The sequence below is a fragment of the Trifolium pratense genome, linkage group LG1 (assembly GCF_020283565.1).
Source record: "Trifolium pratense cultivar HEN17-A07 linkage group LG1, ARS_RC_1.1, whole genome shotgun sequence".
NCBI classification, from domain to species: Eukaryota; Viridiplantae; Streptophyta; class Magnoliopsida; order Fabales; family Fabaceae; genus Trifolium; species Trifolium pratense.
Genome location: NC_060059.1, coordinates 4,630,251 through 4,654,321, shown reverse-complemented (window position 1 = coordinate 4,654,321; position 24,071 = coordinate 4,630,251). Strand labels below are relative to the sequence as shown.

General features: G+C 37.0%; 4 protein-coding genes across 5 annotated transcripts; 2 read left to right on the top strand and 2 right to left on the bottom strand.

Moving 5' to 3' along the window:
- Positions 1–202: 202 nt before the first annotated feature.
- Positions 203–6,278, top strand: LOC123882734 (E3 ubiquitin-protein ligase RSL1-like). 2 transcript variants are annotated; one of them, XM_045931386.1, is made up of 3 exons: positions 218–914; positions 4,581–4,809; positions 5,968–6,278. In XM_045931386.1, the coding sequence occupies exons 1-3, from the start codon at positions 359–361 to the stop codon at positions 6,038–6,040; spliced, it is 858 nt and encodes a 285-aa protein (XP_045787342.1). In that variant the 5' UTR covers positions 218–358; the 3' UTR covers positions 6,041–6,278. The 2 variants fall into 2 exon arrangements, with proteins under 2 accessions (XP_045787341.1, XP_045787342.1); XM_045931385.1 differs by lacking the exons at positions 4,581–4,809; positions 5,968–6,278 and adding an exon at positions 1,450–2,320 and having other exon boundaries at positions 203–1,143.
- Positions 6,279–6,993: 715 nt separating this feature from the next.
- LOC123882718 (E3 ubiquitin-protein ligase RSL1-like) lies at positions 6,994–8,791 on the top strand. The gene is made up of 2 exons (XM_045931384.1): positions 6,994–8,074; positions 8,422–8,791. The coding sequence occupies exons 1-2, from the start codon at positions 7,152–7,154 to the stop codon at positions 8,486–8,488; spliced, it is 990 nt and encodes a 329-aa protein (XP_045787340.1). The 5' UTR covers positions 6,994–7,151; the 3' UTR covers positions 8,489–8,791.
- Positions 8,792–12,537: 3,746 nt separating this feature from the next.
- On the bottom strand, positions 12,538–13,979 carry LOC123882702 (probable dolichyl-diphosphooligosaccharide--protein glycosyltransferase subunit 3B). The gene has a single exon (XM_045931383.1). It carries the CDS (start codon positions 13,842–13,844, stop codon positions 12,807–12,809), a length of 1,038 nt encoding a protein of 345 aa, XP_045787339.1. The 5' UTR covers positions 13,845–13,979; the 3' UTR covers positions 12,538–12,806.
- A 7,921-nt stretch (positions 13,980–21,900) lies between these two features.
- LOC123912536 (ankycorbin-like) lies at positions 21,901–24,071 on the bottom strand. The gene is made up of 3 exons (XM_045963227.1): positions 23,505–24,071; positions 23,120–23,225; positions 21,901–22,904 (listed from the first exon to the last, which is right to left on the bottom strand). The coding sequence occupies exons 1-3, from the start codon at positions 24,069–24,071 to the stop codon at positions 21,901–21,903; spliced, it is 1,677 nt and encodes a 558-aa protein (XP_045819183.1).

Here is a 24,071-nt window from a genome sequence, read left to right as displayed (position 1 = left end):
AATAATATTTCCTCATTAAATTACCGCGTCTGTACCTGCCTACATCGGCATGGCGGCAGGAATGCTAGGCAAGGTTGTCAAACTCGAGCGTAGACTCAACTCATAAGAGTCTATGAAATATGAAAAACAACATTGGAAAACCTATAAAATATTACACACACATATAATATAAGAAAAAGTATGGTCAAGTATAGCATTTTTCACAAACCAAAAAAATAAGAAAAAGTATGGTCAAGTAAGTTCCATCCAAAGTTAGAGTTGTTGAGTACAGTATAAGAGTTGACTTTCTCTCTTCCATTAACAAAACAAACCTTATTCTTTTGTTCCTCATTTTCCCAAAACACACAAACACACACCAATGGAGCAACAAGACATTGTCCCTTATATCTCTGATGATGATGATGACAACTATGCTGAAGAGTTACAACTCCAACAAACCCTTATGGACTCACTCATCACTTCCAACTCTCATTCCCAAAATGCCCCATGTCTAGCATCTTCATCAAAACCCGTTGATGTTGGCCTTGTATACAACACAGAGCAGAAAAGGTTCGTAACCAAAGAAGAATCCTCTTCTTCAATCATCATTTGTGAGATTTGTGCAGAACCAAAAAAGACAGAGGAGATGTTTAAGAATCAAAGATGTTACCATTCCTTTTGTTCTGAATGTGTAATCAAACAAGTGGCAACAAAAATCCAAGACAAAATATCAATTGTGTCTTGTCCTGGTTTGAATTGCAAAGGTGTGTTGGACCTTGAATCTTGCAGGTCATTGCTTCCCAAAGAATTGATTGATAAGTGGAATGATTCATTGTGTGAGTCTCTTTTTATTACTGTTCCTAAATTCTATTGTCCTTTCAAAGATTGTTCTGCTATGTTGTTGGATGAGAATGAAGGAGGAGGAGAAGAAGAATATATTAGGGAATCTGAGTGTCCTTTTTGTCATAGATTGTTTTGTGCAAGGTGTCATGTTCCTTGGCATCCTGGAATTGGTTGTGAGGAGTATCAGAAATTGAATGTGGATGAAAGAGGGAGGGAAGATCTTCTTGTTAGAGAACTTGCTAATCAGAAGAAATGGAGAAGGTGTCCAAAATGCAAATTCTATGTTGAAAAAAATGAAGGTTGTTTGCATATCACTTGCAGGTATGTTAATTTTAGTTGCAACTCTTGTTTGTGATTATGCTATTAAACATGATTATGTATTAAGAAGTCTCTCATCGGTTGCGAGATGACCTGAACATATGTTTATAAGTGAGGGTGATCCTCACCTTACAAGCCGAATTTGTAGGGAGGAGTTAGGCCTATTTTCAATCCTAAGATAGTATTAGAGCCTCGTGCGCCCCAAAGTGAGGGCAATTCTCACCTTACAATGCGGTGACTTTCTCATCAAGAGGGTTATTTGTTTCTAGTATTGAATTAGTGAGTAATAATGATCGTGTTTGTTTGCAGGTGCCGGTTTGAGTTTTGTTATGCTTGTGGAGAAAAATGGAGTTCTACTCATGGTGGTTGCCAAACCGATTAGATAGATTTAAATAATTGATATGGACATTGTCGTTCCTTTTAGTTTTCATTAAATAGGTTGTTTGTTGTTCATTTTGTTTGTGTTTTTAACCATTAGGGTGAGTTTTTTTTACTGCAAATCAATGATGTACCATTGCGTTCAAATATATGTAGCTGAGTAGTATTACAAAAATTTACTCTTTGGTTGCACTAGCAACTAGAATCACAACAATAAGATTGGTGATTGCTTTCACAAGTAAGTGAAGCTTGCCACTATTTCATCTTGATGTCAAATTTGTCTTCTTTTTTTATCCGGCAATTCTGTCTTCTTAAATAGGCTATTAGAAGAGGAAGTGTATGTAGTGCACTCACCTCGATTAAAGGTCGATGGAAGCAGATACACAGTGTAAAGGCTGAAGAAAGCTTTATATGGGCTAAAAACAAGCACCAAGGACCTATAACAAAGGGATAATCGTTCTTGTTCGAGTAAAGGTTTTCCAAATGTGTAGTAGAGAATGGTGTTTGTGTGAAGCTGAAGAGCAAAGCTGAGATGTTAATGACTTGTAACGGGAAATGATCTAGATGACATTGAGGAATGCAAGGTAACCATGAATTTAAAATCTGATATGACAGATTTGAGTATGCTAAGGGACAATGCTGCATCAGAAGTGGTATAATGTAGATGTATTGAAAAGATTCAAAAAGTTTAATTGTAATGCATTATATACCCTTGTAGAATAAAATGTGAAACTGTTGGAGTATTGTGATGAAAAGGGATTCGATGGAATTTTGTTTACACAGATTGTATGATTCTTGAGAATTGAGATACTTGTGCAATAGTAGACCACATATAGTACTATTTGGTGTTGAGCTGATTAATAGATTTGTGGTTTGTATCTAGTTGATATGCAAGGAGATTCGGTGCGTGCTGGCTGTTTTGGTTGTATCAATCTGTTTTACGGTATTTTGTGGTGACAGCAGTCTGTCCCGTGTGCTCATCTGATCTTTATGTCTGCATTATGTATAACTGGTCTTGTGTTTTTTTTTTTGAAGAAGCTAAATTAGCCCACCCAAATTGACACCAGAGAGAATTGAACCTCAGACCTCAAGAGGAGCACACTCCCAGGTCCCAAGCCAATACCAATGCATCAACCCAAGTGGGTTTAACTGGTCTTGTGTTGTGTTCAATTTCTGCTGAAAAAGCAATATGAAGGTTGATCTGATGTGTTACGAGGTTGCTGTAACATGATGCTATGGCTAAGTTAAAAATAACTCGTTAGGGCCCTTCATGATATCTAATTCATTTATTCCCCTACACTGTATAATGTATAATAGGCGTGTAGTGGCTGATTGGGCGATTAGGCTTATATCATAAGTGGTTTCTTGATGCGAGGAGATTTTTTTTTTCTTTTTTTCTTTCTGTTTCTGCATTGAATTGATCCTGTTATTAGAGTCTGCTGTGGTTTTGGCTTTTGCAGGTTTGGTGGAAGGAGTAGCTTTGCTGATTATGGTGCTAAATTATGTACTAGTATTTGTCTTGTGGTGTTTTAGTTTGCTATGTGTTGTATTGGTGTATTTATTAGTAGGTTGCTTCTAATCTTCTATTGTGGTGTATTAGCATGTTGTATTAGTGTATTAGAGCCTGTAACATCATGAACTTTTGTATTTCTGTTTTCAGTCTAGCTATGAACTTCTGTGATAAAATATAGTAAAATAAAAAATATGCACAGAAAGTGGAAATCAATTTTATATAGGTTTTTCAAGATTTGAACATGAAGTTTAAAATATAGTAAAATTTATATTCTGTCATATCACTCCACTTTTTTCGTTGTTATTAACATCTGACCTTTAGAAAAAATGGACTACAGTAATTAAAATATGACCAAAAAAATTTTATAAAAAAAGCGAACTCTGGTCATTTGACTTCTGTGATAAAAAATGGAAGAATAAATCTCTGTTTTTTTTTTAACAACATTAAACTATTCTAATTGGATACCGTACTTGTGTATCTATTAAAAAAAATTAAAATCAATCGTTGCTTTGTCAAGTGGTGATGATTGTTGAAGTTGGTAGGGAAGATCACAATTCGATTTCCCGTAACTGTGATCAAGAGTGAGCTAGAATTTGATGACAAAACTAACCTCCGGACCAGATTAGACGGTATAGTGAACCGAACATATGGTGAAAAAAATTAATAAAAAAATCTAGTAAATGGAAATTTTACTAGTAAATTAAAACACTCCGGATTTTAATGATTCTCTGCGTCCTTTCAAAATCAAAACGGCAACATCTCCACTCACCTTTCTCACTCCACGCTACAAACTCGTAATAACTCGTTCATATTCATTTCCATTTGCCCACAAAACATGAAAAGTTGAGTGAGCCATAAACACAAACACCAATGGCGCAACAAAAAACATCACTCCTCTGTCTCGACACTGTAGACGATTATTACTTCTCTGTTGTTTCCGACGATGAAACCGACGACCCTAACGTCCCTGTTTCCGATGACAAGTACGCTGAAGCATTACAGTTTCAAGAAACCTTATTGGCCTCTCTCATAACCGCTCAACAAAACCCTTCTTCTTCTTCTTCAAAAACCGTTGATGAAGAGTTACTGTTCAATGAAACCGTCATGGCTTCTTCCTCCACTTTACAACCGTCATTGCTCTGTGTAGCATCTTCATCAAAGACTGTTCATGTTGACATTGTCCACATTGAAGATGAAGAAGAAGATGAGGAAGCAGATTCTTCGCTCATCATTTGTGAGATTTGTGCTGAACCAAAAAAACCTGATGAAATGTTCAGGAATCAACTATGTTACCATTCATTTTGTTCTGAATGTGTTGTCAAACAAGTTGCAACAAAGATTCAAGAAAACATAACAAATGTGTCTTGTCCTGGTTTGAATTGTAAGGGTTTGTTAGAGCTTGAAACTTGTAGACCATTGCTTCCTAAAGAATTGATTGATAGATGGGATGGTGCATTGTGTGAGGCTCTTTTTCTAACTGTTCCGAAATTTTACTGTCCTTTTAAGGATTGTTCTGCTATGTTTCTTGATGAGAATGAAGGGGTGGAAGATATTAGGGAATCTGAGTGTCCTTTTTGTCATAGATTGTTTTGTGCAAGGTGTCATGTTCCTTGGCATCCTGGGATTGGTTGTGAGGAGTATCAGAATTTGAATGTGGATGAAAGAGGGAGGGAAGATCTTCTTGTTAGGGAACTTGCTAATCAGAAGAAATGGAAAAGGTGTCCTAGATGCAGATTCTATGTTGAAAAAAATGAAGGCTGTTTGCATATCACTTGCAGGTATAAGTTATTTTCTGGTCAAAATTGTCACTCTTTTCTTTATTTGGAAGCATAAAAATGTATGCTTTTTAGTTTTTAAACATGCATCTTAAAATGTGTATTAAGTTCTAAACATTTCTTTATACATGGGAGTATCTTTTTTGTCAGTTAATTTCTCTTTGATGTTCAAGTTGGTAATTTTTAAATGTGTCACTTTGATCTCGTAAGTAGTCCTTTTCCGTCAAATACATACTACTATAAACTAGTAGGTTGTTGTTGGTTTGCATCATGAACTTGACCTTACTGAAAGATGAAGTGACATTTAACATGGCTTTCATCCTAAACTAGTTGTTGGAAGCATTGTGAAAATCGTCTTTCCTAAATTCTATGGTTTGTAAAATCATTCATCTTTGCCAACTTTGGTATGTAACCCTTGCACATGAACAAACATCCTAGGAGGGCAACTTAGCCGGCTAAACGATACCCAAATGGTCAACCCCCGCATCTTAACAGGCGATGACAGTTTGACCCACTTTATCGGCCTTATCACCACCAACCCTAGTTTCAAAACCGTTTGTGCCCATCAATGCGGTGTTGTAGAATTCCTTGTTGGATGTGCTATTGGAAGATAAATATGAGAGGAGAGTCCCAATGTTTGATTGGTTGGTGCTATTTGGATTGATTTCGTTGCTTGAACAAGTACTCCAAAGATCGATATCTTGGATTGCTTTAGTAGTTACGAATTGATTAAACAGACAGGATAAAGAGGAAGACCAACTTGAAGGAGGTCGTGGCAAGCCTCTAGGTTTACTTATCTTCAATGACACTACCATGCTATGATCATGGATGAATGTTATGCTCTAATGTTATTTATCTTCAATGACACTACCATGCTATGATCATGGATGAATTTGCAATACATTCTCTGTCTAGTAGAGTGTTTACTTACCATGGTAACTCTATATATAAAATTTTGGTGAGTTGGTTTAATGATTTAGACTGAAAGAACCAATATGAGTTAACAAAGTAAAGTTGAAGACTATATTGGCACTTATTAGAGTTAAGAACCTACTTGAGAGTTCAAATTATGTCAAAAGACCAAAAAAGATGTAATTAAGAATTTGTTTTTAGATTTGAATTAGTGAATTATACTGAATAAGGGGTGGTTTTTGTTTGCAGGTGCAAATTTGAGTTTTGCTATGCCTGTGGAGAAACATGGACATCTACTCATGGTGGGTGCCAAAGAAGTTAATTAGATGTATTTAAGCTAGCTTGATAATTGCTATGGATATTGCTATCATTTCTGATTTTCATGAAATAGATTGTTTTTGTGGTTGTTTTGAAATGGGCAGGGGAAGTTTGTTACAGTTTAGAATGACAGAATATAAGCAAGTCTAGGATGTCTAGTTTAATAAGATGATTATGGTTGTAAGAAAATATATGTTGAAACTCGCATGATCCTTTTGAAATCATGCACCTTACTTGCCATTACTTTCTTTTATTTATAATTAACATTTGAAACCAACAACTAAAAAGCAACAAATTAGCCTGCTTCTGGAAATTATGTTTGGTACTTTCGGACCAATGCATCGTCTATTGGCTTGACACTCATCCTGTTGAAATCTATCAAGTGAAACATAATGCCTTAATATTTTGGGTGAAAGTGTGGTGTCAAAAGTCACTTGTATTGTTGTTCAATATCAAAGTCGGTGAAACTCCGTTCACGGCCCAAAATGGTAGAGTCTCCAATACCTTAAGATTTTAGATGAAAATGTAGTATAAAAAATTATTTTATAGTTATTCAATGTTTCGAAACTCTTTTCACTACTCATCGGTCATTATATCATTTCAATTTTCAGTCAAATTAAGTTCAAAGGATTGTCATCATTAAGAAAAGAGGAGTGATATATCAACATTAATTTGTGGACAAAAATATGACATCTTCTCTCTCTTCCCTCACATCACACAATTCGAAATTTACAAAAAATATTAAAAAAAACAAAAAGTGTATAAATGTTATATATTTGTTTGATATTTGTGTTTGCATAGCATTTTTGAAAAATATACTCCAGTATTTTGGTGTCAAAAGATCATACAGTATCTCTTATTAAAAATGATATGATTACCTGCATTATTATAAGGATAAAACTTCCATTGTAGGTGCTGTTTTGACTATAAGTAGTACTAGTAACTAGTAATAGTAGTAACTAAACCCCTTGAAGAAAGGAGTTACTTTCCGATTATCTGCCACCTTTCCCATCAAATTTCCCATCAGCTTTTCCACTTGCTCAACGTTAAAAAGCTCTTTCCTTCTCCCAATTTCCAAATGGACTGAGCCATAAACTAAACTCAAACAAACAACAATGGCATCATCCTCATCTTCATTTCTTGGTATCGACGACACTGTAGATGATTTCTACTTCTCTGTTGTCTCCGATGATGAAACCGACCCTGACTTCCCTGTCACCGATGACAGGTACGCTGAAGCATTACAGTTTCAAGAAACACTTTTAGCTTCTCTTATCACTTCTCACCGAGTCCCCTCCTCCTCCATGACCATGTCACCACCACCGCTATCATTACACTGGGTAGCATCTTCATCTCAAAATGATGAGTTACTGTTTGAGGAAACCCTTATGGCCTCCTCCTCCACATTACCACCGCCATTTGTAGCATCTTCATCAAAGGCTGTTGATGACACTGTCATCACCGAAAAAGCAGATCAATCTTCAATAATCGTTTGCGAGATTTGTACTGAAGCAAAAAGGACCCATGAAATGTTCAGGAACCAGAGATGTTACCATTCCTTTTGTTCCGAATGTGTCGTCAAACAAGTGTCAACAAAAATCCAAGATAACATAACAAATGTGTCTTGTCCTGGTTTGAACTGCAAGGGTTTGTTGGAGCTTGAATCTTGTAGGTCATTACTTCCAAAAGCTTTGATTGATAGGTGGGATGATGCATTATCTGAGGCTCTTTTACTTACTGTTCCTAAGTTCTATTGTCCCTTTAAGGATTGTTCTGCGATGTTGCTTGGTGAGAATGAAGGAGTGGGAGATATTAGGGAATCTGAATGTCCTTTTTGTCATAGGCTGTTTTGTGCAAGGTGTTATGTTCCTTGGCATCCTGGAGTTGGTTGTGAGGAGTACCAGAAAATGAATCCAGATGAAAGAGGGAGGGAAGATCTTCTCGTTAAAGAGCTTGCTAAACAGAAGAAATGGAAAAGGTGTCCCAGATGCAAGTTTTATGTTGAAAAAAGGGATGGCTGTTTGCATATCACGTGCAGGTAAGATATTCATTTGTTCATTTGTCCGTTAAAATGGTCATGACAAGCCTCATTGGTCTTCAATAACAATACCATGCTATGATCATAGATGAATGCTATGCAGTAATGTTGTTATTGACGGCTATGAAATTTGTAATATATACTCAGCCTACTGTAATTAAAGATTTTGAAAGAACAGATACGTGTTAACATAGTAAAGTTGAAGGACCAAATTGACAGTTTCTAAAGTTAAGAACCAACTAGAACGTAAAAATTCAGTCAAAAGGGCAAAAAGGTAATTAAGCCATTGTTTTTAGTCTTAGAATTGAATAGTGAATTACTGAATAAGGGGTGATTTTTGTTTGCAGGTGCAAGTTTGAGTTTTGCTATGCTTGTGGAGAAAGATGGACAGCTTCTCATGGTGGGTGCCAATGAAATTAGATGGATTTAAGCTAGCTTGATAATTGATATGGATATTGCTGTCATTTCTAATTTTCATTAAATAGACTGTTTTTTGTGGTTGTTTTGAAACGGACATGGGAAGTTTGTGACAGTTTAGAAAGACAGAATATAAGCAAGTTTAGGATGTTTGGTTTAGTAAGGATATAAGCAAGTTTAGGATGTTTGGTTTTAGTCAGATGTTTGTGGTTGTAACTTGTAAGAAAAATATGTAGCATGATCCTTTTGAAAGTGTACTTGCTAAGTTGGGAGCTGTTATTGCTTACCAGTAACGATGAATCATGCATGTCTTTTTTTTTTTATAATCTGAATCATGCATGTCTTGATCTTATTTGTTATTACTTTTATAATTAAGAATTGAAATATCTGGTGTATATCTGGTGTTATAAACTTCGCTCAATCAAATACTTACATTCTGCTAGAACAAAATGATCACTTTAGTTTCTGTTGGATTACCCAATCAGAGGAGTCGATGCATAACACGCCGCTGTATTTCTTTTAAAAAATTATTTTCCTTTCATTAAAATTTACTCTCATCAACTTTGAAGTATGACAGGTATTATTGTACCTTTCAAGCCAGTTCTGAATTTGCATGACGAATTTAATAGGATTATCTTTGGCTTTGTGGTTTTCCGAAGGAAGATTAGAATATTTTTGACACAGTTTAGGGAAATAAGTGACTTGTGCATATTACAATTGGTCTTGAGAATAAGGTGATGGTGCCATGGTGGATACTTTTAATTCCAAAGTGTATGACAATTTTGAATTAAGATTATTAGTAATTTCTAATTGTCTAACTTTTTTGCTTTCCATCTATACCAGCAGTCATGTGGAATTTTATAGAAGAGAGGCTAATATAATTGCTTATAATTTTGTTAAGTTGGCCCTTTGATTTTTAATAAAATGAATTAGTTTTCTTCTATAATTTTTTTTCAAGCATGACATACCAATTGCTATGGCAATTAGTTTTTAATCCTCCAATATTAATGAAATCATGTTCCTTCTACAAATCGGTGGTGTAAGAGATATACCGGCCGCTGTTGTTATCAATCACATGGTGCAACACAGGTGCTGTGCAACAAACAAAGAGTTGGTTTATCATAAGTGGATTTAGGTCATCTCCAATTTTTTTCTCTTATGTTGATCATGTAATAGTAATCTTAACCGTTGATTAACTTTTCTTCTATCTCTTCTTACATCTTTACATAAGAGGAAAAATTGGAGAGGATCCAAATCCATCAAAAGCTTATTTGCTTTTACCCAAAACACAAAATCAAGGATTCCCTCCATTTCAGACCAGCATAATGTTCTTAATTTGAGATGAAAATAATGAGATGATAAAAAAATCTCAATCTGGTTCGTTAACTACAAACGAGGACAAGTGTAAAATTTCTTGTTTTGATGAGGAGTTTCTTAGTTTAAATGATACTATGAGACCACCAAAATAACTGATCTTTTAAAAGTTTACAGTTGGATTATATGTGAAAGCATTTGGGTAGAATCTGTCCACAAGTGATGGCCAAATTTTGCAGTAGTGAACTATTGGAGCTAATCTCAATTGAAACCCTATTATTTCTAAGTGAAACCATAGTAGTTAATCCCAGATCACGGAGCGGAGCGGCCAGCCCCAAAACTGGGATAGCGGCATCCCGGGGAGCGGGATGGCCGGGATGCCGCTATTATTTTTTATTTATTTATAAATTACATAAATAATACTATAAACATATAATTAATGTAAAATTAAACAAACATCTCAAAATCCATAAAATATTCATAAATTAAAAATTAAAAACACAAATCTCAAGTCTACAACACTTTCTTCATCTTTGTCAAAAAAAAAAAAACCTTCATCATAAAGTAACTAAAAATTACCAAGAAAAGTCAAGCAAAATAAATAAGCAAAAGTCAAGTCTCCAACACTTAGATTAATAAAGTAACTAAAAATTAAAACTCGAGTTCATCATCAAAGTCTAAGTCTAATCATCCGAGGTTGAAGAAGAAACAACAGATGAAGGTTGAAGAAGAAACAGCAGATGAAGGTTGAAGAAGTTTGGATCTTGAGAGTGAGAGAAGATAGTACGATAGCGTGAGAGAAAGAATGAATTGCGGCTAGGGTTTAGTTAGGAGTAAGTAACAGTTTTAAAGGTAAAAAACCAATTTTACCCTTACTAAAATGAGTGAGATTTCAAAAATGGCCTTTAAAACCCATGAAAACAAAATCTCAGTCCTAACCCGGGATGGCAACCCGGGACCCGCTCCGGTCCACTGGGAACCTGCTGGGATCCCACCGAGAAGCTTAGCTGCGCCACTCCATCCCATCCCGTCCCGGCAGAGCTCCGCTCCGCTCCGCTCTACCGGGATCCCACTGGGATCGCCCGGGATTGACTACCATGAGTGAAACTGTATGCACCAATCAAACTCACATTTTACATGCTACTTGCCTGTTTGCTATGGCAATGTTCCCGGGTCAGAGGAAATTTCACTTGCTAAAGGCACAATTGAACAAACACCAAAATAATAAACTTGCAAGGAAAAGGCTAGAGAAGAGAGCAATGAAATTAAAATAGAAGTTACTGATATTAAGGTTAGAAGCAGAAGGCCCTCTAAGTGTGCTTAAGCAAACATTTAACAATAGGTGATTGGGACTGAATTGAATGAACAATAATGCTGCGTGTAAAAAATAGGTGGATCTTCTTGTTAAGGGGATGCTATTGCAAGAAACTTGTTTTGTTCAAGATGATAGTTAAAGTTACCAACTAAACTCTGGAATGCACTACCATATGTATCTACCATGAAAGTCATATACAAACTAGTAAAATCTAATACGGAATCAATCATGCCAAGCAAGTTGAAGTAACAGACAGGCCTATTCATGACATCACCGAAAAGAAATTTTCAATAAAACAGTAAACCAAAAAGCTTGAATTTGTATCTTTCAATTTCCAGTTTCAGATCCAGCTTAAGTTCCTACTGATTAATGAAGATATCAAAATCAAATGCAGTATAGAATGTATATCAGAAATTGTTATATATTCCCATGGCTTTTAATTCTTCAGCAAGACATCGAAATTGAGCTTGTGAACACCTCACTCCCAGTAGAACAAACCCCCAAAATGATGTTACCTATTTATTATTTATGTTTTTCACTCACTCCAATTAGCATACTCGCATGTACATATGCTCTTGTTATCATTAAAGGGGTATTTACTTGGTTGAAAATGGGAAGGTGAGAGTCTTCAGATGAAAATCCTTTTACATCCTGTTTGGTATGACAAACAATGAGAAAGGGGGAAAAAGAATTATAACTATTTTTCACTCTCGGTTATATATAAAATTTGTTATTTTCCACCTTCCTATTTTCTACCTACTTGGCCAGACAAACTAAAAGTGTGAAAAAGGAGAACTTAGATTATCAAACCCATTGGCCAAAGACTGAACATAACAGAGGAATTAGGAACCAGTCTAGCAGAGGAATTATTATAAAACTCAATCTAACACAAGACAACCAGTTGAATTTCAAGAAACTTCACAAGATAACAAGCAATGAGCAAAGTAAATAGTAAAGCAATTTTTTTTAGATTAAAAGAAAGGTCAGCAATGGCATTTCTTCAACACAATGTATCATACAACTGGAATGCATGCATGACCACGGAAGGCAGGGTATTGATCATACTATTACTAAACTTACAGTTATGTCTAAACTATATTAGAGATAACTGAATTAGGATATTCTAAAGTGCATGTAGTAAATTCTAGTGTGAACTGTGAAGTGCTAAGTGGGTCATTTTTTTTATCAGGATAAGCAACTTAATAGAGATATATGTATTTATCAAAACCAACTCCTTGATTTTGTCATTCATAGTTACACCCTGCACTTCACACAATCTGAATCCTAAAGATTAACGGCTATATCTCTCATGCACTTGCACAAAAATACAAGTGTCAGCATATCCAGTTTTAAGGGCACAACTTAAGACAGATATAACAATCAACTTAACAGAATCATAAAAATGAAATGCAACATATTTCAGTTCCAATTTCCACTAACCATACACATACATAACACATCCAAACAAAATGTACTCCCTAGATTATAAAAACTTTCCAATACTCAAATTCTAGCTCAAATCTGTGTTACTGCCACAAAATGGCAATGACAAGCTACATATAATCCCTGACAAAGTTCTAGCATAACATAAGACATCAATTTCTATGAGTTTTTAGATTTTACATACCAAAAATTCTCAAGTTTCAGATGAAAATAAGTGAAATAGACCGTGCCAAACCTCGAAAATCAATGCCAGCTAGATGGCCAATACCCATGAATCCCATAACCAGTCTTCCAATTATCCAAAAACACAACCTGCTTAACAGCCAAGAAACAAACCAACAGAGCAAAAATCATAATCACCCTCTGAACTTTAACACTCTTAATCTTAACAAGACCATGACTCATGAAAGCCAATAGCAAACCAACAAGTGTATACAAAAATCCAACAGTAAAACCCTCAGCACCAAGCTGCATTCCAGATCCCTGATAGAAAAACACAAGCTTCGAAGGATCGTTACGATCAACAAGAAACATAGGCATTTTCCTTATAATATTATGCATTGCACCAGAAACACTAAAAAAGTAAACAAAAACAGAACCAGCCAACCAAACCCTAGGATCATGCAACAATGTTTGACCAGTAATAAGCTTCTTAACAAAATAAGACAACCAAATCAAAAACCCAACAACAATTAGAATAATTTTGTTTCTCGAAAGAATCGGAGGACGATGAATGGGTCCAACCGATAACCTCGTCTTCGCTTCGACGAACTCAGCCATTGATTCAGCAAGTCTAGAATAATCACCCTGATCCATATGTTGAGAATCCTTCAAACCATGAGTGGGACCCACAAGACGAATATGAGGAAGAGCATTAACACCGAATTGGGAAAAAGTGAGTTGCGATTCTTTAAATTCAATATCGCAAAAGAACAATTTCGATAAAGATGATTGATTTGCATTGTTTGTGGTGAAAGATGAAGCGACGATTGAAAATTCTTTGTGAAGTTCAGTGAGACGGAGTTCAGATTTGTCGTGAAGTTGATGAGCATCGAAGAAGATGAGAAGAGAATAAGGTCTTGGGGTTTTAACGGAAGTTATGTAACGAGCGATTGATTGGTCGTTGAGATGGATTATGGATGAATCGGATCTTGATTGAAGTGATAGAAGTTCGTTTGTTCGTTCTTCGTTTGATTCGGTGGCGAAACAGAGAGAGGAGAATGTTATGGTTATGATGAGAAGTAAGAATGACATTGTTGGAAGGTTGAGATTGAAAGCCATGGTTGCTTTGATTTGATTTGATTTGTGAAATGGGAATCCAAAAGGAAGGGTTTTGGGAAGACGAAGAAATGAGGGAGTGTGGAATTTCGTTTGGAGAAGACTTTTGACAAAATCATAATTCTCATTTTAGATTTTATTTTTTCTTTCTAAAATTACTAACATTTTCCGGTTCACTTGGACCGTTTAATCTGGTTCGATATTAGTTCTGACGTTGTTCTGATTACATATTTTTGTTTTTTTGGTTGGTTATTGATATTGGTACCAAATTTTTACAACCATTTAATAATATTTTAGGGCGTGTGTGATTGATTGTTGTTTATATGGACACAACCACTCTAATGGTCAATTAAAATATGGTCTTTGAGCGGTTGTGAAATTATATTGACCAATCACATGAATCTAAGAATTCTATAAATTGAAAGGGTTGGATTTTTATAAGGTTAACAAGTTAAAGTGCAAACTGAGTTCACACTCTGAGTAGCGAACTGTGTTTTTCATTATGAATGTGACAAATGTAAATATTAAAATTGAGATAAAAAAATATATTGTTCGCTACTTAAGATGCGAACTAAGTTCACAACTTAAGCAACAATCAGATATTTTGGGAGATTCGCACTCATGATAGGTGTAAATGTTAGGAATAGGATAAAAAAAATTGTCATTCGCAACTTAAGTGGTGATCCAAATATTTTGAGAAATTTGCAAGGCACGCGAGTACTTATGGGGACGCGAAAAGAATTTATCTCCGATCATAACTCTTTCATCAGTAGAACCATAAAATAATTCACCAACAATGAATTGATCCAAATGACAAGGGTCTTGGTCTTCTTAAACATGTGGTTAGGGATTTCATTCTTGGCTCATGCGTATAGAGAAAATTTGGTTGGAAGGGGATAACTCATCTTGTGTGTCCTACAAGTTCCCAACGAAGATTAATCATCACTAATGATTGTGAAAACTTCATACCAATATCATTGTAAAACCACAAAATAATCCACAAACTCTTGTTTTTATTCGAAATAAGCCACAAACTCCAAAATCTCATTTATTAAGCCCCTTACTTATGGGTCCTTGTTGAAGTTTTTTTTTTTTAGATTTTGGTACCCCCACCCTTTTATGTGTCATGTTCGTTTCTATTTTTACCCCTTTCATTATTTAAGTGGTAAACGTTAAAAAAATGAGAAGAATTGTGAAAGAACTCATAAATTATTGTTCGTTGTACCGGTGAGTGGTCAAATTATATGATTTTTTGTCATAGTCAAAGGTCTTGTCAAGTGACCAATTGTTATTTGCCACTTATGCGGCTATGACATGACATTGGTCAATCATAAAACTTCCTTACTCGCATAACTCACGCTCATCTCTCCACTTTCATTGTTATATATGTTATTAGTTTTTGTTACTTTTTATCATTTCGTCTGAAAACGGCCACATAGTCCGTCTTCGGTTAGTCATAATGATCTCATCATCAATATTCTTTGGTGGTGATGATTGAGATTGATATGCTAATCAATGATAATAGAACAAGGTCTTGGGCGTTTCAATTGGGAGGTTAAGTAACGAGTGATGGATTGGTCGTTGAGATGGATTAGAAACAATTTTTTTTTTATAAGTAGCTAAATTTCAATGAATAATATGCAAAAACATTTCTTTTTTGCTATACCAGGAAGTTAATTGGGGATGTTTAAATTCAAACCTATCTAAAAAAATTGAATATCTTTTTATATATTTGGATATCCTTTTATAAAAACAGTTGAATCAGATTGGATTTTATAATGACTTTTCAAAACCAATCTAAATAGAACTAAACCGGCACCAATACATATATTTTTTATTAATTAATGAGATTTAAATATATAATTTCATAAGCACTACTCAAATCTATTGCCACTAGTTCAAAATATTATTATTTCAAAAGACTTTATTTTAAAAACCACCACAGACCTTCATAAGTGTTTCACAATTAACAACAATAATGAACATGAAAGACAAAAATGCAAAACAGAAATGTTGATCAATAATGTGCAAGAAAAGAGAAAGAACAAACAAGAGTACAAACAATGGAAGTGACATTATATTGCATGTCCTTCGGGCAAAAAATAGTTGAATCCCGGAATTAATTCTCTATGATTTTCGAACATCACCGCTACCCTTGCTTTGACATCTTCTAAGTCAATTCTTCGGTTTCTGAATTCCATAAAGAGTTCTAAGAATTCCAGATATATGTGCCTCTCGTTACGAAAGGCACGTTTCACCTTTTTCAGATATTTTTTTGCTTCAACGTACAAGGGGTTCATCCTGATAAAAAAAATTAAGAATAGAGGGATGACAACATAAGCATATTAATGAAGTAAATGAGTACATGAGATATGTCGCATCTATATAGAGTTAATAGGGAATTAACAAACCAATTACCAACTAAAAAACTCTAACTAATTTAGGGTAATAGTAAGGGTAAGATTAAAAGATAACTGCACTATAGTAGTTAAGAAAATAAGACTAAAGATATTCAGAGCACCGAATGAAATAAGATAGGCCTAAAAAACATGAGTTGTGATGAATAGTCAAGAGTGAAATGAGGTCTAACACAACAAATAAAGTCCAACTGTAACATGCTCAAACTCAACATAGGAACAATATGAGTCATCAACTCCATGGGAGAACACCAAAAGGAGTGGGTATCGACAATTCCACCTTGATTGAATGAAAATCTCAAGTATTCTAGAGGTATTGATTGAGTTAGACTCAAATCAAAATATTAAAATGATCATCATATCATAAAATTATATCTAATTAATTCGATATTTGAATTTTCAAAATATGAATAGGATCTCAGTCATCCACTTTCTTGAATGAATGATCCATTATTTAGGTAAATTGAAATTTAGTGAAACTATTGTTATAAATTATGTTTTAAAAAACAAATAAATTATATGGTTGCTCACTCCATAGCTAGAGCGGCTTATTCCAAGACTAATCGTCGTATTTTCGAGTCGATTCCCCGTTGTATTGATAACTTTTTGTTAAATAAAATGAATTAAGTTTTCTCTTGTAAAAAAAACAAATAAATGAATAAATTGAACATCTTATATTATAATCAAATTTCCCTCTATTGACCCACTCATTACCCTCAACTACTAGATTAAATAATTCATTCATTTGTTTATTGCTTATATTCAATTGTGTTAGACCTTATCCTTTAAGAATTAAAGATTTATTTTCCGAGCCCTCTGCATTTTCATTTTTATCCCCTTCACAATCACATCTTAAGTAGTGAATGTTGTAAAAATGCAAGTTCTGAAGGAAAAAAAAATACAATTTGCAATTGCAACTTAACTTGCAAAATAGTTCACACTTTAACTAACGAACTTTATAAAATTATAATCTTTGTGTCCCCCACATCATTCATGATTCATGAAGATGATGATGAGGGGGACAATGCAAACTATGTTCAAAAGTTAAGTATAGAGCGGGGAATTTTGGTAAATTCACTAGACAACCTAGACACCCATATTGTTGTGGCTCATTGTTCATCTTGAGAAAAATAGCAATAAAAGTAAAGACATCAAAACTATGTCGGCACCCTTTTACTCACCCCACAAACAAGCTAACTCTTAAATTTATTAAAAGGAGAAAAAGAGGTACAAGAGAACTTAGGGGGACTTCGCCAATACCCAAGTGGGAGTGAACAAATACAATTGTCTCATTAAAAACCTTACATGTGAAACCCGTAGGAAAAACCAGGTGAAGGAAACAAGAGTGCGGTGCTCCAAAAATCGATTAACAAAAATCTATATTCAGGCAAACCAAATATATTTATAGTGAAATCATGACTTATACTATTAGGGATAGCAATACCATCAGAACACTAATGGTATTATATACTACACAATGGATTTTTTTTATATAAAAAAAAAGTAAAATACATGTTTAAAAATAAACACCACATCCAAATATTAAACCACTAAATTTGATCTGGTGATAGAGATTTGCGTAGTATAAACATAAGTATAACGCAAGGGGGCCACGATATATGAATACCATTAAAAAAACATGCATTAAATCTCATTTACCATATAACAAAGTAAAATATTCGACGTACCTTCAAGATCTTTGATCTGGCGGGCCACGTACAAGTAGGTTAGATTGTCGGCTTTAATTGATGGCTATGAGAAGATGGAGGCGAGCTTTGATCTAGGATTCCGACGGCGAAGGGTAATGAGAAAGGGAGTGACTTCCGAAAGGGAGCTTCGATCTAGGGTTCCAGCGGCGGAGGATTAAATCCTTTTTAGGGTTTGTGGCCTTTTTATATGAACGAATATTAATTAATAAAAACTAAATAAATATTTTTTAATAGAATAAAAATTTATAAAATAAAAATGGTTAAATATCTATTTATCCCCCTACAAAATTAGCGATTTTTACTTTACACCCCTGCGCAAATTTGTTTTTTGTTTACCCCCCTTCAATGTGCAGTGGACTGGGCAATGGGCTTAAAGGCAAAGTCAAACTAGCCCAACTAATATGAGAAAGGAAACAGGCCCAAAACAATTAAACTCTAGGTGTCCATTTGGCGATATAAGGCCTGGGCGAGGTAGACAATGAAGGATACCGCCCATAAGATGGATTTACGTACGATAACAAAATATCTTCATCCTTCTCTGCCTTAGCGATTAACTTGGGAATGAAGAAACCAACTCCTTGAAACTGCCATGGCTTGGAGACCAAGGTTTTATTCCTACTTTCACGCTGCACCACCGGAAAAGGCGCTGAAGATCGGATTTTTAGGAGCCCTTGCTTGGAGAAGAAGACTAGAAGCTCTATAAATAGCTCCTCACTTTCATTTGTAAAGGAACGAATTCTGACTTATAAAACTCCCAGGGTTGTTGGGATTGAACTGAGTGTAATCACACCATTTGATCAATAACACAAACCCCCTTGTTTTTCACCAGAACATTTTGGCGCCCACCGTGGGGCTGCGGTAAAATCATTTGATCCCAGCCTATCACAGCAACTAGACGAAAAATCAAACATCTTCACATGGCTGGAGAACACGAAAACCACGACAACTCTAACGTTAACACCCTGCAAGCCGCCGTCGTAGAGATTCGGCGCTTACAAACTCAGATTGCGGCCATCGAAGCCGAAAGAACTAATGAGAAAGAAAGAGCAGATCTATTGTCAAAGTTGGCGAGCACCAAAAAACCAGGAAGCCATAGAACCGTTATCCAAGAAACCATAAAAACTCCCAGCATCAACGGGGAAGAGGTAATGATGGTAATAGAAGAAGAAGACTGGAGATCGCCCATTATCCGGTACCTCCAAAAGGATGAGCTCCCGAAAGAAAGGGAAAAGGCTTTTAAATTAAGGAAAATGGCGGCATGGTATTCAATGGTAGGGGATAAGCTATATAAAAGAGGATTCGCGTCCCCCCTCCTTTTATGCGTCAATACTGAAGAAGCCAAGCGCATCATGAATGAAGTACACGAAGGATCATGTGGTAGTCATATCGGTTCAAGAGCATTAGCAGGAAAGATATTGAGAGCAGGATTTTATTGGCCAGATATACATGATGATACCGCCATGTATGTAAGAAACTGTGACAAATGCCAAAGACACGCCAACCTGCATCACGTTCCGGGGGAGCCACTGAAGTCAGTATTATCCCCTTGGCCCTTTTTCATGTGGGGTGTAGATATCGTTGGTCCATTTCCGGTTGGCTATAAACAAGCGCGATGGATCATCGTCGCCGTAGACTACTTTACAAAATGGATTGAAGCAGAGCCGGTATCCAGCATCTCGGCGGAACAGGTAAAAATCTTTTATTGGAAGAAAATCATCTGCAGATTTGGATTGCCCAAATACATCGTATCCGACAACGGTACACAGTTCGCCAGCGAAAAGGTCGTTGAATTCTGTCGAAGCAAAGGAATCAAAAACACCTTTATATCAGTGGAGCATCCACAAGCTAACGGACAAGCAGAGTCAGCAAACAAGGTGATACTAAGAGCTTTAAAAAGAAGGCTAGATAGTAAAGGCGAAGCTTGGGTAGCCCACATCTCACCCATCCTCTGGTCGTATCACACCACTCCCCAATCCTCGACAGGAGAAGCGCCATTTACAATGGTCTATGGTTCGGACGCGATGATCCCGGTGGAAATAAATCCTCCTAGTTGGCGCAGAGAAACCACGACGCAGGAAGAGAACGACAGAGCTCTGGAAGAGAACCTAGACATGATCGAGGAAAGAAGAGAAAGAGCGCATTTCAGGGAATTCGCCATAAAGCAAAGAGCCGCTAGGCGTTATAATACGAGAGTCAAACAAAGGAGTTTTCAAGAAGGCGACCTGGTGCTGAAAAGACCTATGGGAAAGGATAAAGGAGGAAAGTTCGCAGCAAACTGGGAAGGCCCCTTTCGGGTGCAAGAAGCTTTCGAAGGAGGAGCATATCGCCTAGAGACCATGGAAGGAAAAATCCTCCCAAGGACATGGAACGTAGCAAACCTAAAGTTCTACTATAGCTAATCACGGAGCATCACTTTATCGGTGGAAGAATAAGTAAAACCATTCTCTTCTTTTAGCAATATTTTTAAATGATGTATAAGAACCGTTGTCATAAAGGAATAAAAAAAAAAAAAACAATGAGACACTCTTTTCCCCTGTTTCAACGGGGGTTTTTATCGAGGCTCATTGAATTTCAAAATTCTAGTAGTTTATATCTTCCAGCATATCCCAAATAAAGGTCAACCTGATTAAGTTACGGGCTCTGAACCAACAAAAATGGTTATCTCAAACTTGAGCTCTGAATCTTTACTTAAAGATCAACTCAGATGTGAGCGCTGAACCAAAAACAAGGGTTACAGTGCCTTGGCGTCACCTACGAGTTGGGTACGTCAGAAAAAAAAAATTATTAAACAAGGGTTACAGTGCCTTGGCGTCACCTACGAGTTGGGTACGTCAGAAAAAAAAATTTATTAAACAAGGGTTACAGTGCCTTGGCGTCACCTACGAGTTGGGTACGTCAGAAAAAAAAATTATTAAACAAGGGTTACAGTGCCTTGGCGTCACCTACGAGTTGGGTACGTCAGAAAAAAAAAATTTATTAAACAAGGGTTACAGTTCCTTGGCGTCACCCACGAGTTGGGTACGTCAGAAAAAAAAAAGAAAAAAAAAAAAAAATTATTAAACAAGGGTTACAGTGCCTTGGCGTTACCTGTAAGTCTTACGAGTTGGGTACGTCAGAAAAAAAATTATTAAACAAGGGTTACAGTGCCTTGGCGTTACCTGTAAGTCTTACGAGTTGGGTACGTCAGAAAAAAAATTATTAAACAAGGGTTACAGTGACTTGGCGTTACCTGTAAGTCTTACGAGTTGGGTACGTCAGAAAAAAATTATTATTAAACAAGGGTTACAGTGCCTTGGCGTTACCTGTAAGTCTTACGAGTTGGGTACGTCAGAAAAAAAATTATTAAACAAGGGTTACAGTGCCTCGGCGTTACCTGTAAGTCTTACGAGTTGGGTACGTCGGAAAAAGAAAAATTAAAAAAGGTTGCAAAGCCTTGGCGTTACCTGTAAGTCTTACGAGTTGGGTACGTCAGAAAAAGAAAAATAAAAAGGTTGCAAAGCCTTGGCGTTACCTGTAAGTCTTACGAGTTGGGTACGTCAGAAAAAGATACAGTGAAGAAAGGCGAGATTATTGACGCCACCAGAAAAAGCTTATACATAACCAAAGCAAGGCGATTCATCACAACGCCACATCATTTGCAACCACCAAAAAACAACAGGTATAAAGTTATTTGTATCAATTTACAATTATTATAGAAAATCGAAGATGTCGCAGATGCAAGGATAAAGTTTCCTAAGCGAGAACGACAAAAGGCGTTACCTCTCAACGTAATGCAAATCCATAAAGTTATGAAGAGAAGAAATCAGGCAAATAAAGAAATTTATAAAGGACCCAGCCAAGGGGCAAATTGTTCAAAGCCACAACAGGGCATACAAAATAGTTACAAAAGGCCACAGAAGGGCGAGAACAAAAATCATTACAAACAAAGTCATATCATTCACTGGGAGGTACATAGGGAACAAGCTTTCCGTCAATAATCTGGTTCATCGCATCAGCTTCAGCTAAGCGCTTGGCGTCGAGGTCTGGGAAAAGAAGCTTGACTTGCTCAAGGGCATAGGCGAAGCCTTCCTCATACTGGTTGGCAGCATACAGTTGAAGCTCCTTCACGTCAGTCTCCAACCTCTCCTTCTCTTCGCCCAAGCTCCCCACGGAGAACACCGCTGCATCTTTCTCTTTAGAAAGCTTAGAAATCACCTCATCTTGAGCAGCAGCATTCTCTTTCAGCTTGGTCTCGGAGGCGGCATAACTTTCCTTCACCTTCGCCAGCTTATCCTCATATTCCTTCTTCAACCTCTCAGCCTCGCTCTCCTGGCTATCCCTCAGCTTCTTAATATCTGCCTCCAACTTAGTCTTGGTCTCAGTATATCTCTTCTCAATGTCAGCAAGGTTGTCATCAACGGTCTTCACCTTCTGCTTCGCCTCTTGGACCTCTTGTTCTTGGCGATTTGTCAGCAAGTAATTGAGAAGAGTGCCCTTCACCTCGTATTCCAAAGCTTTCTTCCTGAGATCTGCGGTAGGAGTGTTGGTGAAGCGAGTCATATCGCCAACCATAGTCACTCCCCTTTCAATGAAATCAAAGGGATCAAAAGAGCTCCAGGTAAGAGGAGCATCGGCATCGGCGTCTTGGGAGGGAGGCTGAGAAGAACTAGAAGCTACGCCTTTGCCTTTGTCGGCATCTCCAGCTGGTTGGATAGTCTTCTCAGTTTTTTGTTTTTTAAGTGGCGGGACGACACCCTCTTTAGCAGCCGCCTTTCCTGGAATCTCAACAGGGATGCGCCCGTCATGCTTTCTCTTACTCCGTCCCTCTTTAACTCCAGCCTCCTCCACTTGTAGCTGCCTCAGAGGATCGGCAACGCCAGCAGCAGGATTGGTTTTTTGTTGACGAGCTTTCGCCAAGAACGCCAGTCTTTCTTCATTCGAAATGGTCCTCATTCTTTCTGAAAAATAAAGGAATCAGAAAAACACAGGCTCAGGGAAAGTCATCTTGGATTCCACGGTGACCCGAGACCCCTCTTCTTCACTAGACGAAGAAGCACGAAGCTCAGGAGGAACGTAGGTCTCCAGAAACGAAACGTAATCCTCATCGCCACTACCAGAATCGGAGGTATCCGAGGAAAGGACGATAACCTCCACCTTTTTGACATCCTTAGACCTTCGGGAGCGAGTGAAGTTGGAGCCACCGAGCTTTGACCATCTCGAAAAATGTCACTTTTACGTTTCCAAGGAGTCAAAATTTGACCCATTTTAGTTATTAAAGACTGCAAAGGAAGGCGGTACCAGAAAGGACAGAAGAGCAACACATAAGTAAAGGAAATTGCTTAAGCATTCAAATTCGTACAAAAGAAATACAACGGAAGCAAAGAAACAGAATAAAAATAACAAAGATCCCAAAATCCGAGAGCAAATTACAAATACTAGAAAGAAAAACACAAAACGGAAAGATGAGCAAACAAAAGGCTTCAGGGCATGGTAGAACCCCCCAATTCACCAGCATCGGCAACGGCGATACGGTGCATTTCCTCCAATGCCCGTTTCACCCTCTTCGCCTTCACCATATTCTCGTCAATAGGCTTCAGATCCTCCCTTAGTTCGCTTTGTTTGTCCAGAAGGTCCACCAAAGAATGGCGCCGGGAAATCAACTTAGCAATGTCATCCCTAATCTCGCCTTGAAGAGCCCTTTTCCTCTTCACCAGCGGCTTCATCTCCTTATTCAGCATCGCCAAACGATCATCCACTCTGCGCTCCTCATTGAAGCATATCCCCAAGATCTCCTCTTGCACACCCATAGTCTCCTTCGTAATCTCTATCTGGCTGTCAACAGCTTCAGTGACTTCGGCGTGGCACTCCTTCACATTTTCCACAGCGATCACAAAGGATGCACTATCCTTCAGTTCCTTCTCCAGACGAAGCACACTATCGAGAAAGCGTTTCTCTTCTTTGGTCAACCTCCAGCAGTAGTCGTTAAGCTCCTTGACGAATTCAGAAAATTCGCCAAAATCTTCCATCAAGTCTTCAGTATTGATGGTCAGCATGCGACGGAGCCGCTTGATAACCGGAGAGGCGGGAGACTGACCGCATTCAAAAGGAGGATTTTTGGGAGACAT

Coding starts and splice junctions, on each gene's coding strand:
- LOC123882734 (XM_045931386.1), top strand. CDS start 359: ATGGAGCAACAAGACATTGTCCCTTATATCTCTGATGATGATGATGAC. Junction 915..4,580: donor AGGAGGAGGAGAAGAAGAAT/ATATTAGGGAAT, acceptor AAGGGGTGGAAG/ATATTAGGGAATCTGAGTGT. Junction 4,810..5,967: donor TGTTTGCATATCACTTGCAG/GTATAAGTTATT, acceptor TTTTGTTTGCAG/GTGCAAATTTGAGTTTTGCT.
- LOC123882718 (XM_045931384.1), top strand. CDS start 7,152: ATGGCATCATCCTCATCTTCATTTCTTGGTATCGACGACACTGTAGAT. Junction 8,075..8,421: donor TGTTTGCATATCACGTGCAG/GTAAGATATTCA, acceptor TTTTGTTTGCAG/GTGCAAGTTTGAGTTTTGCT.
- LOC123882702 (XM_045931383.1), bottom strand. CDS start 13,844: ATGGCTTTCAATCTCAACCTTCCAACAATGTCATTCTTACTTCTCATC.
- LOC123912536 (XM_045963227.1), bottom strand. CDS start 24,071: ATGTCTCCCAAAAATCCTCCTTTTGAATGCGGTCAGTCTCCCGCCTCT. Junction 23,226..23,504: donor ATATGGTGAAGGCGAAGAGG/GTGAAACGGGCA, acceptor CTTCCTTTGCAG/TCTTTAATAACTAAAATGGG. Junction 22,905..23,119: donor AACTTCACTCGCTCCCGAAG/GTCTAAGGATGT, acceptor TTTATTTTTCAG/AAAGAATGAGGACCATTTCG.